This window comes from Panthera uncia, chromosome D4 (genome assembly GCF_023721935.1).
Source record: "Panthera uncia isolate 11264 chromosome D4, Puncia_PCG_1.0, whole genome shotgun sequence".
Classification (NCBI taxonomy): Eukaryota; Metazoa; Chordata; class Mammalia; order Carnivora; family Felidae; genus Panthera; species Panthera uncia.
Genome location: NC_064807.1, coordinates 87,242,421 through 87,260,272, shown reverse-complemented (window position 1 = coordinate 87,260,272; position 17,852 = coordinate 87,242,421). Strand labels below are relative to the sequence as shown.

At 47.4% G+C, this 17,852-nt stretch overlaps 1 protein-coding gene across 1 annotated transcript in view; it reads left to right on the top strand.

The window, feature by feature from the left end:
• Positions 1 to 17,852, top strand: part of MED27 (mediator complex subunit 27) — a 202,107-nt gene that overhangs the window by 119,291 nt on the left and 64,964 nt on the right. Inside the window, exon 4 of the mRNA XM_049638414.1 lies at positions 14,398 to 14,491. Within this exon, the coding sequence (XP_049494371.1) occupies positions 14,398 to 14,491 (94 nt within the window). The remainder of the gene's footprint in view (positions 1 to 14,397; positions 14,492 to 17,852) is intronic.

The window sequence follows — 17,852 nt, the reverse complement described above, 5'->3', positions numbered from 1 at the left end:
CTTTGGCTGCATTCTACAGATTTTGATATATTTTTATCATCATTCAGTTCAAGATATTTTCTAATTTGCCTCGTTATCTTTGTCTCATGAGTTATTCAGAAGTATGTTGTTCAATTTTTAAATATCTGAGGGGCTTTCCTGATAGATTTTTGTTATTGATTTTTAACTTCAACCGTGGTCAGGAAACACATTCTGCACGATTTTTAGGCTTGTTTTAGTCTCAGCTTATGATCTGTCTGATGAATGTTCCCTTTGCACCTGAAAAGTGTATGTATTCTACTCTTTGGGGAGGTGGAACACGTGTGTCATTCAGGTCAAGTTAGTTGAGAGCGTGATTCGGAAGTTCTGTCTTACTGATTTTCTATCTGCTTGTTCTAGTAAAATACTAAGAAAGGCCTGTGATTGACTCTTTTAGGAGCACACACATTTAGGATTTGTTATACCTTCTGGATGAAGTCACCCTTCTGAGCTTTTATTCTTTTCCTTTCTTTGTTTTTAAGATCATTCTTGTGACCTTCCTTTTGTTTATAAATGATGGGCTTTATTCCCCTGAAGTTTTCCCCTCTCCTTGGACAGAGGAAACTTTCCTTGGATTAGGGTGCCATAGAGGCTGAACACGTAGGTAGGGCTCAGAGGGGCAGTGGAAGTATGGGTGAGCAGGAGGTCAAACTGGTTAACTTTATTTCCCCTCTGATTTACAACGTAGAAGAATCTGTGGAGGATTTGAAAAGACAGCCGCAAGATTTCTCAGCTTCGGGGAGGAAGCGTTGAGCGTTTGTAGTTTGGTGAAGCCTCTCTGCACCTGTAGAGGGCGCCCTCTGAGAGTTTGCTCAGGGCACTGCAAGCGTCTCAGGTAGAATCCCAGCTTTGGCTCCACGGGGAGAAATTGATCTTGGCACAGTTTTTAACTCCTTTTGGAGAAGACAAAAGGAGTGTGGGGGCCAGTGGCCATACGTGGTACTGCCTATGTGAAAGCCATTTTATTTTCTGCTATGGAGGCCCTCTTCCCGTGCCCAGATTGCACTTCCCAGGCACATGTTCCCGTGTAGTCAGCTCCCAGGGTGATCGATCGATCACCCTTGCTTCATGGTATTGCTGACCTAAACACCCTGGCCCTCCTAGGATGCTTATCCATTTCTCTCTCTTCAGTAGCTCCAGATACATGCGCGAAGACCTTTTTTTGTTTGTTTGTTTTTTTAAGATACGAAAGTGAATTTATTTAGAATGGGAAAAACACAATTTACAAAGACAAGCAAGATCTTTTTGAACCAAGCTGTTTAATTACCCGCTTTACTTTAAGGGGGTTTCTCAACTCAGTCACTTACAAGCCACCTTTAGGATTTTTGCCATAACCTTTGGTCAGCTGTTCTATCATTTGCATAGTATTTTTCTTCTTAAAAATTTTTTTTATGATGTTTACTTATTTTAGAGAGAGAGAGAGAGAGAGCATGAGCAGGGGAGGGGCATAGAGAGAGGGAGACACAGACTCCGAAGCAGGCTCCAGGCTCTGACCTGTCAGCACAGAGACCGACACGGGGCTCGAACTCACAGACCGTGAGATCACGACCTGAGCCGAAGTCGGAGGCTCAACTGACTGAGCCAGCCAGGCGCCCCTGCATAATATTTTTCTTTACGTAAACTCATTTTGAAAACTTAGCCTCATTCTAGAAACGGAATCACAGGTTTTATTTGCTCTTTATGTATTTTTCCATATACACGTGTATATTCAAATTGTAAATGTTTGCCCATCTGTGTCACCTAACATCCGTCACGTACCACTTTGTGAGTATACACGTCACCCTGTGGAAACTGTTGATCTGGGGCAAATGTGAATTTGACCGTGACCTTGGAGAGAGGGGAGAAACAGAGTAGTACTTGCAGTGGTCCAAGAGGAAATGCTCTCTGCCTGTGGCCGGGAGGCACTGGTTCCTTCACGAGGAAAGAGGCAGGGGTAGCTTTTTCTCAGGGGGCAGATCCTGTCATTGTGATTCCCTTATTCTGTGGGAATGCTGTACATTTCAATTTTTTTAAATGTTTTATTTAGTTTTGATAGAGCGTGAGCGGGGGAGGGGCAGAGAGAGAGGGAGACCCAGGCTCCGAAGCGGGCTCCGGGCTCCGAGCCGTCGGCCCAGAGCCCGACGCGGGGCCCGAACTCAGGAACCGCGAGATCGTGACCCGAGCCGAGGTCGGACGCTCCACCGACCGAGCCACCCAGGCGCCCCGGGAATGCTGTGCATTTCAGAACTAGCCGCAGCCACAGTTCAAACACTCCAGGAAATAGTTGGTGAATATGAATGATTGAATTAATAAGCAGGAAGCAGAGGGTATGCAGAGTTTTATCTTGTTACCAGTTTAGACTTTTCATTCTCACTATTACCCTCAATTAACTTAAATAGTCTTCAATTTACCGCCTTCCTTATTCCAGTGGGGGAATTGCAGGGTGTATCTTAATGTCCTGTGTTTTACTTGAGAAGGGTCTTCTGTGGTCCCGGGAGGAAACTCCCGCAAGGGGGCTATTTCCAGTTTGAGGAGACTTTACCAAAGGCCTGTTACCAAAGGTGCGGGCAGGTGCAGGGAAACCGCAGGGGATAGTGCGTGCCGTCCCTCAGGCTGGTCCTTCCCCCAAGGATGTGGCTACAGGCACCCAGAGGCAGAGGGAGCCGTGTGGAGAGCGGTCAGCAGGGCGGTGACCAGGGATGGAACCCGCTCCCAGTGGCCGTGCCGGCCGAGGACATACCCTCACCACACCCTCCTTCCATGTCGCCTGTGCCTCCCTTCGACCAAACTCATCCAGAAGCCAGAGGGAAAGGAGCCTGTTGTCAGGGCTCAGCGGGTCGGGGCAGGGAGCGCCGTGGAAGAGAGGGCTGGTCTGGAAGGGAGGGTGTCTTTTTGGTCTTACTTCCACCCTGTGCTCTCTGTGTAAGGTCGTGGGGCAGGGGGCTTCCTAACTTTTTTTTTTTTTTTTTTTTTTGGAGAAAAAGGCAATATTTGTACATATAAAAGGAACAGCCGATATTGCTAACTGCTTACTTCCCGCCGGGTGCTCTGTGTATCCCATTCTCATTGATTTCTCCCAGTGACCATTCAGAGAAGATCGTGCTTTTCTTCTTCCTGTTACAGACGAGGAAGCCGAAGCTTAGGGAGGCTAAAGTAACCCGTTTGAGACAAGGACAGAGTGACACGGAGAGCGTCGGGCCGTGGGATTCCTGAGCCCCGGCCTCCGGCGGTGCTCTGCTGCAGACACTTGGAAGGAGTCTCTGTGCAGGCGGGCGTCCATGGAGAGCTTGCTGTGAGCCGGGCAGGGTGCCAGGGGCTGACGGCAAGGAGCAGCAAGCTGGACCCTGCCCCCCGCTTCAAGGAGTTTTCCGTCTGGTGGGAAAGGCACACGTTAAACAGCCAGTGCCCCGGATGTGTGGGAGAGATTGTGAAACGTACTAATAAGGACACCATGAGCGATGGCGTCGGGCTTCTGTTCACTGGGGGTCCGGGAGAACTTTCCTGCTGAGGGCTTGGGGTCAGCAGAGAGCTGGAGGGGGTCAGACTGGGGACGAGGAGTCAGGCAGGGAGCACTCCCGGTGACAGTATGTGGGGATTTCCCCTGAAGCGCCAGTCGAGAGACCCTACCCAGGCAGCTCTGCCTCTGTTTCCGTTCTTTTCCATTTGTATCGTCGTCTAACCCAGCCGCTGTCAGAAAAGGGGGGCGGAAAGAAACAACCCCAGCGTGTCTCTAACCTGGTGGGTAGTATTTTCCGGTTTAGAAGTTTTTATGTTTTGTAAAAGGATCAATTACAAAATACGGTTCTGCTTACTCTTTAGTTTTTATTTAGCCCTGATCCAGTCTGCTTACCCCAATCCAGTCCACAGAATGCTGATTAAGTATGTAGTAAGTGCAAAATCATTGCAGGGTTGGAGACGGGCGGGCCTCAGACTCTTCCTCAAGGAGTGACGGCCTGATGAGTGAAGAGAAACTTGTGTCATACACACACGTTTGTCCCACGAAGGGGAAAAAAGAGTTTTGTGTTTTCCTGAAATGTGTCGGCTGTTTCTGGCCATTTCTGCATTTGCTTAATGTACTGTTATGGTTGGAACAAGTTAGTGTTTAGTGATTGTTAGTGTTCTCTTTGGCATTTCTCTCCGTGAAATCTACCGTGTATGTTCTCGGGAACGTTACAAGTCAGGTAGGAACAAAATCTCGTTCTGCACGTGTGCAGTGAATTCAGAATTAGTGGGACACGGTCGCCGTGCTAAAGCATTGCCAAGAAGTGCCAGATCTGAACGGGCCACTGTGCATTTAGGAAACCAGGCCTCAGGTGTAACCAGGGCTGGGAAGGAGAGCTCTGTGAATTTGGGAACGGGTGTAGCCTCCCGGCATGCTTTGTCTGTCCCGACCGGCTCCCTAGTTGAAAGTCGGAGGCCCAGGGGTGCTTCCTCACGGTGCGAATCGCTCACACGTGCATCACTGCCCATCTGAGCCCCAAGTGTCATTTTCCCAGATCTGACCAGAGATGACTGATTTAGTAACTATTGCTAATTGGTGTTCTGGAAAGCTCAAGATGGGCTGGGTTTTTGTTGTTTTTTTTTTTTTTCCTCTCTTTCTGTAACATGTAAGGGCTTGTATAGGAGGTAGATGATGAGTGAAATTGTAATTCTTTCCCAAGCTTAATACGTTGTTGAAATGTTTTAGGAAAAACTGAGGCCCACAGGTACCTGAAGAAATTTTTCTTCATTAATATAAAACAAACCGCCAAACAAATATTTTGCCCCTGTTACGTGCCAATTTCACATATTAATTGAGAGGCGCAAAATCAGAAACCCAACAGGCGAGCGGAAGGAACTCGGTTGGCCTGTTTTTCTGGAAAATGGCTCGTGAGCAAGTGAAACCTAAGCCCCATGAGGATGGAATCCACCGTAAAGAGCTGTGTCCCTGTGTCCCTGCCTCACTGCGGCGCCAAATGGATAGTTACGGGACGACTGGGAAGAAAGGAAATCATGAATTGGCTTTATGTCATTAATATGCCACTACAATTTTTCTGTGGTTGTATAAAAAGTCAGGGGAATGAGAAAACGAAACCTCCTTTTTCTGCGGGACCCTCGCAGACCTGGTGAAAGCCCTGTGGTGCGCGAGAAAGCCCTCGAGTGGGGAAGCAGAGTGGGTTCCGGGCTCAGCTCCGCCCCTCGGCTGTACCGTCCCCTTGGGCGTGTCGCCTCACCTTCTTTCTGTCACTCACCAAATGAGTTTTGGACTCCCCCTTCCTACTTCCCAGAGCGGGCGAGCCAGCAAATGAGATCACAGGGGCAGCAGTGCCTGCCCTCCTGAGCTCCTCTGACTCTCCAGCGGGGAGCAAAGGCCAGAGCCATCCCTCCAGCTGCCCGGCACCCACAGAGGGCCCGATTCCGCTGGGTGGTGTGTGCCCTGCATTCTAGATCATACACGCCTGTGAACTCACGACCCCGCCAGGAAGGAGGAAGGCGGGCAGGGTCACCTGTGTGTTTCTGTGTGCGATGGGCCCGTGCATTTGTTTCAACTTCAGGAAATGGAAGATAGCGTCGGCCTGCTCGCCCAGCTGGTTCTCCTAAATTTGTTCAGGTAGCGTCCTCATGGAGTTCAAAACTCCTAAGCTGCTAAGGAGAGAACGGGGGAAGGCTCCCTTCCTCTTCGCTGGCCTGGCCACAGTCTCGTTCTCAGGAAGCAGCTCTTCCTAATCTCCACGGCCCTTTCTGCTTAGGCGTTGAGTCTCCACAAAGAGATTTTGGAGCGGTGAGTGTCTCTCCTTGGAAGAGGGTAATAGCGCCCTTATCGCAGGGAGGGACGGCGAAGGAGTGTGGCGGAAGATGGTGTAGACATCTAAGCAAATGCTCTTGTTCCCATCTGTGGTACATCCAGGCTTGCCTTTCCACGTACAGTTTAGAGAATACTTTTGGGGCGCCTGCGTGGCTCAGTCGGTTAAGCGTCTGACTTCGGCTCAGGTCCTGATCTCGCGGTCTGTGAGTTCGAGCCCCGCGTCGGGCTCTGTGCTGACGGCTCGGAGCCTGGAGCCTGCTTCCGATTCTGTGCCTCCCCCTCTCTCGGACCCTCCCCCGTTCATGCTCTGTCTCTGTCTGTCTCAAAAATAAATAAACATTAAAAAAAAAATTTCAGAGAATACGTTCAATTTTCTCGAGAGGATAACCAGAAGTCTTTCACACACGCGATGCAAATATCTTACAAATCCGAGAAGCTGGACCGTCTTGTGCCTTCAGCATCTATTCAGATTGACTGTTGAGTCTCAGGCAGCCTCGCTCTCGTGGAGTAATTAAACAAACCCCCTTCTGTTCCACCCGCTGGCAGTCCTCTCGGACTTATCATTCTAGACAGGTGTGGAGGAAAATCTGGAACCGTTTTCAGATTGTGCACATGGTTCTCTTTGTGATAGCTACTGGGCGTTACCCTCTCCCCCGAAAAGGTGGTTTATTAATATATGCATGCCTAACTTTCAGATTTTGTAGGGGTGGAGAAAATGAACAGCATGTCGTACACACTGTGTGGGGTAGATGCTATTTAAATCTGGTTCGAGCTGCTAAACATCTCACTAACACGGGATCACTGGCTGGAGTCCAGGTTGGTGGGGTTGTGTTTTTTGTTTTTTGGGTTTTTTTCTTTTTTCTTTTGAAGAGGGGTCAGACTTTAGAGAACCAAGCCATCTGTCCAGCAAATTATTTTAAGGCTTTTAATAACAAATAGTTCGCGATACATTTTCACGTGTGGAGTAGAAAATTAAGGTCTTGCGAAACTGATATCTTTAGAAATGTCTTCCACATTCTGTTTTGCTAATCATTTTGGTATTGTAATCCCAGTTTGGTAGCGCACATCTTTGTACTAATGTTTTTGCAGAATTAATTAGTTCATTAAAAGCAACATTTTAAAACGGGCATGTCAGTAAGGCAGTACATTCGTTTAGAAGGCTTTTGCTTCTAAGAGGCGTCAAGCTACCAAAACAGATGCAGGGGTTTTGTAGCTGCATATGAAGCCGGGAGACTTTGAAGAATCTCTCCTCCTTTCTTTGAGGTTTGTTTGTGGAGCACTCCCGTTGCTGTTGTTAGACACCTTTGGTGGCTACTGTAATGAAGTCCCCAGCACCTCCAGTCTTCATCTGCAGAGACCTCTGCATTTTGGGTGTTTCGTAACTGCCGAGTCTGGGTCTCCATGGCTTACTTTTAAGGTCCTGCCTGCTCGTTCCGCAAATACTTAGGGAGCGTCTCGAGGGTACCAGGCAGCGTGGCGAGGTGCTGGGATTCAGCATGGAATAAAGCGGCCGTACCACCCCTCAGAGAATCCTTTTGGGGAGCTAGACATTAAGCAGATAATCACTAGAAAAGGTACTCGATTACCAGCGGGACGAGAGCGACAAAGAGAGTTCAAAGCGCCGTAAGAAGTTAGGTGGGGTTCACGGACCCACAGGGGCTGAAGGACGGTCAGGGAAGGCTCCCTGAGAAGGCATCAAAAAAGACTTGACACGTGAGCTGGACCGACCTGGACGTGGGGACAGAAGCAGTTGTGAGAAGACCCTTCTGGGCAGAGAAGGCGGCGTGCAAGGTAGTGCAAGCCTGCTCAGGGTTGTGGAAGGAGGAGGCCAGCCGAGGCTGGCGCGGTAGCAGCAGCCGGAACGCCGGCCTCCTTGGCCCCCTTACGACTTGAGACTTCAGTTCGCCACCTAGCCGTGCCTTAAGCAGCGATGCAGGGAGCGGGGACCTCTTTCTTGGTACAAGCAAGGAGCTTCTGGGTGATGTGGCTTTGGAGGGCAGAAATGGTCACTTTTCCAGATGACCTCTCAGGTCATAGAAGTAGGTCCTTGACTCTGTCGGAAAGACTAAGCGACAGTGAGAGGCAGTAGTTCAAACGCAAGCAAACAGACGAAGCTAACCTTGCCCTCTCATCATGGCTGCCGGAGAACTGTAGATGGTCGTGTGTAAAATGTGCAGACCGTGTGTTTTCGTTTTCAGAGCCTTCCTGGAGGGTTCTGTGACCCAGGAAGATCACGAGACACGGAGAGAAGAAATTGGAGAGCCTGATCGTCTTTTCTGTGTTTGTAGAAAGCCTTTCGGTTTTGGAGGCGGTATTTGTGTGTGATGCCACGAGGCCGCAGAGGGGTGGTGGACCAGCGGTCCGGGGCTCCCTGGGGAGGGGCGGTACGGGGCATTTGTGCAGACCACCTCTCGGAGATGCTGCTCATCCCTAGACTGACGCGGCCTCCGATGAGAGGCCCTCTGGGTGCCCGGTGTTCTAGAATTCTCTGATGAAGGACACTGAAAGGAGCGGGCCAAGCTACTTGAAGACAGAAAGAACAAGGCTTATGGGGCTTCAGAAGTTAACGTTAGAAGTCTGAGAATGGCGTGATCATTTCTGATGCTGCAGAGATGTTGAAGTGGTTGGGCGTGAAGCTTGGTCCCAAAGAAGCCTTTGGAAACTTTGGGAAGAGTGGCTTGGATCGCACTGGGAAGAATGGGATCGGAAACCGTCGAGAGTCCGACTGGAACTGGAGGGCAGAGCAGGGAGACCGGATTCTCTAATTGCTGAAAAGTTAACTTTCTGCCTGAAAATACTGAAGTTCTGAATCACACCTTGATGTGAACCTGTGATTTCTAGGCGTCCGTGTTTCTAGCCCGATTCTTGGACTGTAAGCCAGCTCATCGGCCGAGTGCTTTGGGAGGAGAGCTTCAGGCAGCTCTGCATTTCGAAAGGCCTCTGTCATGTAAACAGGAACAGCAATCTTTCCAAGTTATTACCCCGTTAACAGGTTGACAGATATGTGCAAATTGTGACTCACTGCTCAATTTGGCACTAAATTAATGTCTCTCCGCGCCGCGTCTGCTCAACTGTAAACTAGTCCCCACTGCTGCGTTACCGCTTGTTTGCCTATATTCCGAAGGTAGAAATTAAAGGAACTTGATCCTGCCACAGAACGGAGTGGAGCATATGGTGGACGTGTAGGAGGAGAGCACACTGTTCCTACCTGTCCTCAGCCCTGCACTCAAAGGGGGGCACGACGTGTCGCCGAGCTCTGCACAGACGCTGACGGGCTCACGGCAGCGCGACGAGGACCACCCCCCCCCCATGCCGACCCCCACCCACGGCGGGAGGAAAGCGACATTTTGTCTCTAGCTTTTTAATTTGACGTTCCTAGCTTTCCTTATTTCTGTCAAGTTACTAGCGGCGGATTTGCGTCTTAAAGGTTGGGTGTATCTGAAAATGAAATGTTTTGATTTTTGCTTCTAGGATTTAGACATTGTTTTCCTCAGTTAAAAACGCAGCTGACTTTCTCTCTCTTTTTGGCAAACACATAATGTCACCTGTGAAAAGAAAATTTGCATCTCCTTTATGTTAGGCGTGCGAGTGAAAAACAGTCTCCTTGAGGTTCATTTTTGACTCCTACTAAAATCTTTGGATTGAGTTTGCTGAGCTTTATCTGAGATCACTGCTTGGGGAGGACACCAAAAATGCTGCCCCACACCTCGCTACCTTCCTGAGTTGACAGGTCTCCCGCATAAGGGAATCCAGAAATGGCAGGGGACATTTGTCGTCTGCCTGTGTAGAACTCTGGCCCTCACTAAAAGCAAGCACAGCCAGGTAGTTGGCGTGGGATCCTGGAAATCCACACGCTGAACTTGGCTTCTGGCATCATCACGTGACCTACTCGTCCCCTATTTCTCTAGCCTAAAGAGACAAGTCTTCCAGAAAGCGTCTTGAAACCTTCAAGGTGAAAGGTACAAGGGAGAGCAAATTATGATGTTACCTTTGTACTGATGTCTCATATACTCATTTGCATTCCTCTGTCCAGAGCTATGATGGTTATTGATTGAGGATTGGTTCCAAAGACACTGCCCACCCCCCTCTCCATTAGCATATACTTAGCAATGACCTCCCATCACACAGGACAGTGGATTTTTGCTTCCTGCTGAGTCTGAAATAATTGGGTTTAGACTACGCACACAGATTTCGAGAAGTATGTAAATGCAGAAATGTTTCCAGTGTCTTGGTGTAGACTTTTGACATGAAGTTTGCCAGGTGTCATCTGCCGTTTCAACATCAGGCATCAGGCAGTGATGAAACATGAGTTAGCTTCCTCCTTTCTTCCTCTTTTTACCTATTTGTGGCTTAGAGCCAAGGTTGTATCATGAAGCTGTTAATCTAGAGGGGGGCTGTGGGAGATGATGTGCAGTGTCTTAGTCTGTTCCTTACCATCCAGGAAAGGTTGTTTCCTCGCCCATTTTAAATCGACGGAATATGGGGGGAAGGCCCATGGCTAGCTGCGTCGGTAGAACATGCAACTCTTGATCCTTTGGGGTCGTGAGTTCGACCCCCACATTGGGTGTAGAGATTACTTTAAAAAAATAAAATCTTAAAAAAAAAAAAAAAAGGAACAGAATGGGGCCTCACTTTTAAGAAATACCTCTTGTTGTCTCTGAGCCAGTTCACTTTTTAAGGCCTTGCCCTCATCTTCTGGTCCTTTCCAGAGGTGGGAGAGGGCTGTTGGGTACTGAGTTCCTAGACGTCTGCACCCTCTCTTCTCGCACTTCTCTGGTCCAGTCTGCTTACTATCCTTGTTGTTTACCACTGGGCCCCCTTGGTTTTTTCTCCCTTCTTCAGCTCCAAGTCTGAAACTGTGCAGGGTATTCTCTAAGGAAACCTGATAGGTTCATCAGTACCGTTACTCCCCAACTTTCATAACTGATACATTGGTGTTCACTTTTTTTTTTTTTTTAAGTTTATTTATTTGTTTTGAGAGCGAGAGCAGCGCAAGTTGGGGAGGGGCAGAGAGAGAGAGAGAATCCTAAGCAGTCTGTGCACCGTCAGCGCAGAGCCTCATGCGGGACCTGAACCCACAACCCATGAGATCTCGATCTGAGCCGAAGTCGGATGCTTAACTGACTGAGCCACCCAGGCGCCCCCCTTGGTGTTCCCTTTTTAACAAATGGCTTAATGTCATCTGTCTTTCGTGAGCCCCCGGTTTTGAACTAAAATCTTTCCACATTGTGAGTGGAGAGTTAATCTCCCTCTTCCCCCAAGAGAATGTAGCTTTTATATGTCCCTGATCTAATGGACGTGTAATTTAATTTGTCATATCCAATGGATATGAAATCCAATGCAGAATCCTTAATAGATAGTTTTGCATCTCAGCTATTGTATTATACATCCCCTTTGTATCCAGTGTGATTGGTGGTGAGCACAAACATTGGTATGATTTTATCCTCAAAGGATGTAAGCCAGACCCAGCTCTGCTGATACTGTGGGTTGGCACGGAGGGGAGAGTTCCACCGGAGGGGAGAGTCCACTGGAGGGGAGAGTTCATCCTGCTAAGAGAAGCATTTTGCAGAGCAGGCCCGTGATGTACCAATAAGAGTATTTGTAATTTTCGAGTCCTTAATATGTGCCAGGTACCATGCTAAGTACTTGATGTCAGTGATTATGAAACTCAACGATTATTAAACCGTAAGAGGGTTAAGTTCCATTTGGGCTAGGAGAGGAGAAGACTCTTGCAGAGGAATGTCTCCAGGAAAAATGGAACTGACAGATTGCCTGATATGTCTGACTGTAGTGAGAGAAGTTTTAGAGTCAGAGAGTTCCGGGATAAAATTGCAGTAGACATAGAAAACTAACCAAGTGAAAATTAAAGCAAAACAGAAAGTCGTACAAGTAAATAAATGTACTCACGAGCCACGTGTGGCTCAGCTACTTAAAATATATAAAGAGATTTTAGAATGTACATGCAAAATACTGATTTAAGCAAAAATTACGATGTGAACTTGAATTAATTAGAACCAACCAGGAAAACAGGAACTCGGGTATTTAAAACAGAGAGAATTTGATACAGGGAATTAGTTATTCAGGCGATTGAAGTGAGAAGGCAAACGGGACGGCGAGGCTGCTAGAGACGAACAGTGACAGGAGACTGCTGCCGTTTCTGGACTAGAAGGCAGAAGGAGGGGCTTCCGTGTTGGAGCCCAGCGGCCAGCGTGGTGACAGCTAAATTCTGATCTCCTAGGGAAGAAAGTCACGAGGTCACACGTTAAAATGAAAACGCATCCTAGCCACAGCAATCGGACAACATAAGTAAAAGGCATCCAGATTGGCAAGGGAGAAAAAACTTTCACTATTTGCAGATGACATGATACTGTATATAGAAATCCCAAAAGACCACCAAAAAACTGCTAGAACTGATAAATTAGTAAAGTCTCAAGTTACAAAATCAGCATACAGAAATCTGTTGAACTTCAGTACACCAATAACAGAGCAGCAGAAAGAGAAATTAAGGATTCCGTCCCATTCACAATTGCACCAGAAAGAGTAAGATACCCAGGAGTGAAGATAACCAAAAAGGTGAAAGCTTGGACTCTGAAAACTACAAGCCAATGATGAAAGAAATTGAGGAGGACACAAAGAAATGGAAGGACATTCCGTGCTCATGGATTGGAAGGACAGATATTGTTAGAATGTCAGTACCACCCCAAACGGTCCACGTTTAATCAATCCCCTATCAAAATACCGACAGCGTTTTTCACAGAAGTAGAACAAACAATCCTAAACTGTGTAAACTGTGTCTGGAAACACAAAAGACCCCAAAGAGCCAAAGCAGTCTTGAAAACGAAAAGCAAAGCTGGACGCATCACAATTGCAGACTTCAAGTCATATTACGGAGCAGTAGTCATCAAAACAGTATGGTGCTGGTGCAAAACTAGGCATGCAGACCGGTGGGACAGCATAGGAATCCAGAAATGAACCTGTAACTATATAAGCAGTCTTCGACAAAGCAGGAAAAAATATCCAGTAGGAAAGAGTCTCTTCCACAAATGGTGTTGGGAAAACTGGACAGCCACATTCAAGAGAGTGAAACTGGACCATTCTCTTTCACCATACCCAAAAATAAATTCAAAATGGATTAAAGGCCTAAATGTGAGACCTGAAACCATAAACGTCCTTGAAGAAAGCAGTCAGTAACTTCTCTGACATTGGCCGTAACAACTTTTTTCTAGATAGGCCTCCTGAAGCAAAGGAAAGCAAAAGTAAACTATTGGGACTACATCAAAATAAAGAGCTTCTGCACAGTGAAAAAAAAAAAAATCAACAAAACTGAAAGGCAGAATGGGAGAAGATATTTGCAAGTGACATATCTGATAAAGGGTTAGTATCCAAAATCTACAAAGAACTTACAAAACTCAACACTTCAAAAAGGAATAATCCAATTTAAAAATGGGCAGAAGGCATAAATAGACATTTTTCCAAAGAAGACTTACAGGTGGCCAACAGACACATGAAAAAATGCTCAACATGACTTATCATCAGAGAAATGCAAATCAGTGCGGTATCCCCCTCACACCTGTCAGAATGGTTAAAATCAACAAGACGAGAAACAACAAGTTTGGCGAGGATGTGGAGAAAGGGGCACCGTCTTGCACCGTTGATGGAAATGCAGACTGGTGGAGACACTGTGGAAAACGGTATGGAGGTGGCTCAAAAAATTAAATACGGAACTACCCAATGATCCAGCAATCGCACTACTGGGTATTTACCTAAAGAATTCAGTAATGCTAATTCAAAGGGATACATGCCTCCTAATGTTTATAGCAGCAGTATTTACAGTAGCCCAATTATGGAAACAGCCTGAGCGTCTCTCAGTTGATGAATGGATTAAGAATAAGTTATATAAGTGGTGTATATGCATACACAGTGGAATATTACCCAGCCATAAAAAGAATGAAATCTTGCCATTTGCAATGACATGGATGGGGCTGGAGAGTATTATGCTGAGTGAAATAAATCAGTCAGAGAAAGACAAATATTATATGATTTCACTCATGTGGAATTTAAGAAACAAAACGAATGAGCAAAGGGGGTTAAAAAAGAAAAAAAGAGTGAGAGGCAAACCAAGAAACAGACCCTTAACTCTGTAGCGAACAAACGGATAGTGACCAGTGGGGAGGCTGGGTGGGGGGATGGGTTAAACAGGTGACGGGGATTAGGGAGCGCACTTGTCATGATGTCGTGATGCATGGAAGTGTCGAATCAGTATATTGTACACCCGAAACGAACATTACGCCGTACGTTAACTAACTAGAATTTAAATAAAAACTTAAAAAAAAATGAAATGAAAAAGCCAGAACTGGCATTAAAAAAAATGTGTCACGTGGAAATACAGAGGTAAATGCCAGAAGAATTCACTGAGAACTGGTTGGCCCTGAAAGGCACAAGGAGGAACAAGGGAGTAGTACTTTTGGTAAAAAGAACTTGTAAATGCCATTTGCCTCCTTGACTCTATTGCACTGATTAGCAAATGGAAGAGAGAAGTCTTTAGTACCTCGTAGATGTGCGTTTCTTTGACTGAGTTTCCAGTTCATACGTGTGCATTTCTTTTTCCCACGTAGGTATGTTGATGATGTGATCAGCCGCATCGACAGGATGTTTCCTGAAATGTCCATCCACTTATCCAGGCCCAATGGAACATCAGCAATGCTTCTGGTAAGTTCTACCGGACCTATCCGTAGGGCCACGCAGAAGAAGACTGGCCTCAAGGTTAGGTCTCTGGTTCTGTGTCGTAGGATCTAGAAAATGAGGTTAAATCCCAGTTTGATGGTGAGTGGCATATCTCTGTTCACTGGCATTCTGTAGTTTAGAAATTTTGCACATTGAAACTTTGCTTTTGAATGAAATTGCAGAGCCCATCTAAGTATTAACCAGAGAGGAAACATCCTGAAGGACCATGAGCCCATCTAAGTATTAACCAGAGAGGAAATATCCTGAAGGACCATGTCACCTGTGAGTCAGTCCGTGATGTTTTGGTGAATCTGTTTCATGTTGTCCAAAGACCAGAGAAATGCCCAGCTATTGGAGCCTGCTCGGGAAAACACCACCTTAAAACAGAACCAGGTTCTGTGGAAAATCACTTCTAAAATCCATTATGTATTTGAAAAATGTGTTCTGAGACCTTACCGCTGATGGTTTCTAATTTGGGCGTTTCTGATTTCGAGTTGCTCTGAGCACGTATGCCTCATAACTGCACCACCGATGTTTGTGTCCTCTTGAATTCACCAAAGACCCGTGTGCTCGGGAAATAGAACAGAACACAAATGCTGAGTTGTATTTAATTAGAAAGACAGAGACCTCAGTGATGTGGAGCTCTCCTAATCGTCTGTGTGATGACGGGTGCTTGAAGAACCCTTCTCTGAACACAGGTTTTGAGGAGCCACCACATTTTACAGAAAGCAGAATTGGGGCACCTGGGTGGCTCAGTCGGCTGAGCGTCCGACTCTTGATTTCGGCTCAGGTCACGATCCCACAGTCAGGAGATCGAGCCCGCTGTCCAGCTCTGTGCTGAGCGAGGAGTCTGCTCAAGATCCTCTCTCTCTGCCCCTCCCCTGCTCATTCTCTCTCCCTCTCTCTGTTTCTCTAAAGTAAGTAAATCAACATTAAAAAAAAAAAAGTAGAATTAATTGAATCAGAGTGATGGTGTTTTGTGGGCATCAGGGAGATGGGATTCAGGATGGAGTGTTTTTCGTGTCTTGTCAGTTGCTGCTGCTCTGGGGCCTCGTGTGAACTCCCCATATGTTAGCATTTCGACTTTTGCAGATTTTTATAAAGAGCCAGTCACCCAGGATGAGCCACTGTTCACTCTAGCCATTCACCTGAGAACAGGCTTACTGTGTGTGCGTGTGTGTGTGCGTGTGTGCGCGCGCGTGTGTTTTTTTCTCTTAAGAGATGTGGGCTTATGAAATAAATGCGTGTTGTTTCGTTTGTGAGAAAAAATTAGTGAACTTCACCAGGGTATCGTACTATAAAATTCTTTCAGTTAAAAAATACAGTGATTGAGGTGATAACGGTTTTCTTTTACTAGAAAAAGAAAGCAGTTTGTATCTGTCTACAAAACCTGTAATATCTTCTGCCTCAGTTAAATGTACAAATTGTCTAAATTTTAAGATCCTCTCCACCCAGCAGCTAAAGCATAAATCCTGCTTTCAGCATACTTGACAGGGACCACGGAGTTAATGAAGATAAAAATGAGAATGTCCCCAGTGAAATAGGTTTGTTCAAATTATCTCTGGGCCATTGAGCTTTCATTTCGTGATGGAGGCAGGGATTTGGCATCGAGGGGGATGGACGGAGAGAACAGGATCACAGGTAAACAAGTCTAGGATATTAGAGTTACTTCCACCCGAGAAAGCGGCTTTTATTTCCAATGACCCGTCAGCCCCATCTGCTTTCCCATGGGGCTGCCGATGAGAGAGTTAGGGGCTCGGTGCAGGGGAAGAACCCCGTTTTACACCTGGTTTTATGTGCACATTTTTATCCCCAGGCGTGGCTCATTCGGAGTGCGATGCGCATCCAGCCAGCTCGCTGTTACCTTCCCGAGGTGACGCAGGAATTCACAGAAGGCGGTGCGTCTTCATAGGAAGGGCAGTGAGAGATGTGATTCGGAATCCCATTGCCGGGTGGCAAGTCACACTTTTAACGTAATTGTCTTACTTGGTTTTTACTTTTACAAGATGGCGTTTTATTAGATTGCAGGCCTCCAGGCCATTTGCTGCTGCTGCACAGACGCCCTCTCTGAGACGAAGGGGGTTCCCACCTGGCACAGGAGCGAGACCGGCGGCTCCTCCAGTGCCCTTGCCGTTCAGCCGCTCCTGTGTCTTCCGCAGAGAACGCGCGGGACCTGCAGCGTGGGCAGGAGGGCCAGGCGAGAGTTGAAAGCGTGGTTTTCCTGGAGATTCGTCTGGAATGGGGTGTGTGCATCTGACGTACAGCTTGTGCTGGAAAGCTTTGGGAGGTGAGCGAGGCTGACGGGGCAAGATGCTCTCGGCCGGTGAACAGGACGCACACGAGCTGTCTCTGGTGACCTCTCCTCTTCCCTTCCTCGGCCAAGGCCCGAAGTGCCCCGGTGCCTTTGTATAAAATGACATGTCCTCCTGAGTCGGCCAGACTTCCTTGAGTGCGGTCGACAGAAACCCGGTCTGATTCCCTCAGGCAAGAAAAGGGTTCGCTTTTGTTTTTGTTTGCTTTCTAATGATGCCGGATGCTCCCACACACGAAGGTAGAGCTGATCTGCCAGGAGGGACAGACACCAGGGCGTCCCGGGGGTGTCCAGAGCAGGATGATGGTCCTCTGAGGACCCTCTGGCCCAGATGCTTCAGTGTCCCCAGCCTTCCATCCCATGCCTGTGCTCCTGCACCCTGGGTGAGCACTCCAGCCAGGCTTCCCTTTGGTCGCTCCCCCTCCCGTGATGACCCCAGGGAACTGTGCGGGCCGGAGGCGATGACTCCCCAGGGAGAGAGAGGCAGGGCCGGGAAGGTCAGTGTCCACTTGGTTTTCTTGTCACAAGTGAGAAAGCCGGGGACAGGAGGTTCTCCTGGGCCCCACAGCCAGGACACCACTCCCAAGTCTCCGGGTGCCTTTCTCCTCCCGTCGCTTATAGCTCCTGATGGTGGCAGGTAAGGCTTGGGTCGCCAGGCGTTGAGCTGATCATTTCTTCTGAAGGGTTTTTTATTCTGTAATTTGATACATACAAACGAATGTGTGTAACGTGTATGCCAGTTCTAAAGCGTAGGGATAAGCCCAAGCGCTCCCCAGTCGGTTTGAGAAGCAGAGCCTAACCAGTGTGTGCCCCTCCCCAGTCCCTGCCTCTCCATCCAGAGTCACCACTATCCTGGTAATCCTCCTCTTCTCTTCCTTTTTAAATGCAGTTTACCACGTGGGCATGCATTCCTAGGTAATGCACAAATTAGTTTGGTTAAAGCATTCTGAACTTTATAAAAATAGTGTCATACTGTGTATTCCTTTCCTGTGTGTGTGTGTGTGTGTGTGTGTGTGTGTGTGTGTGTGTGTGTGT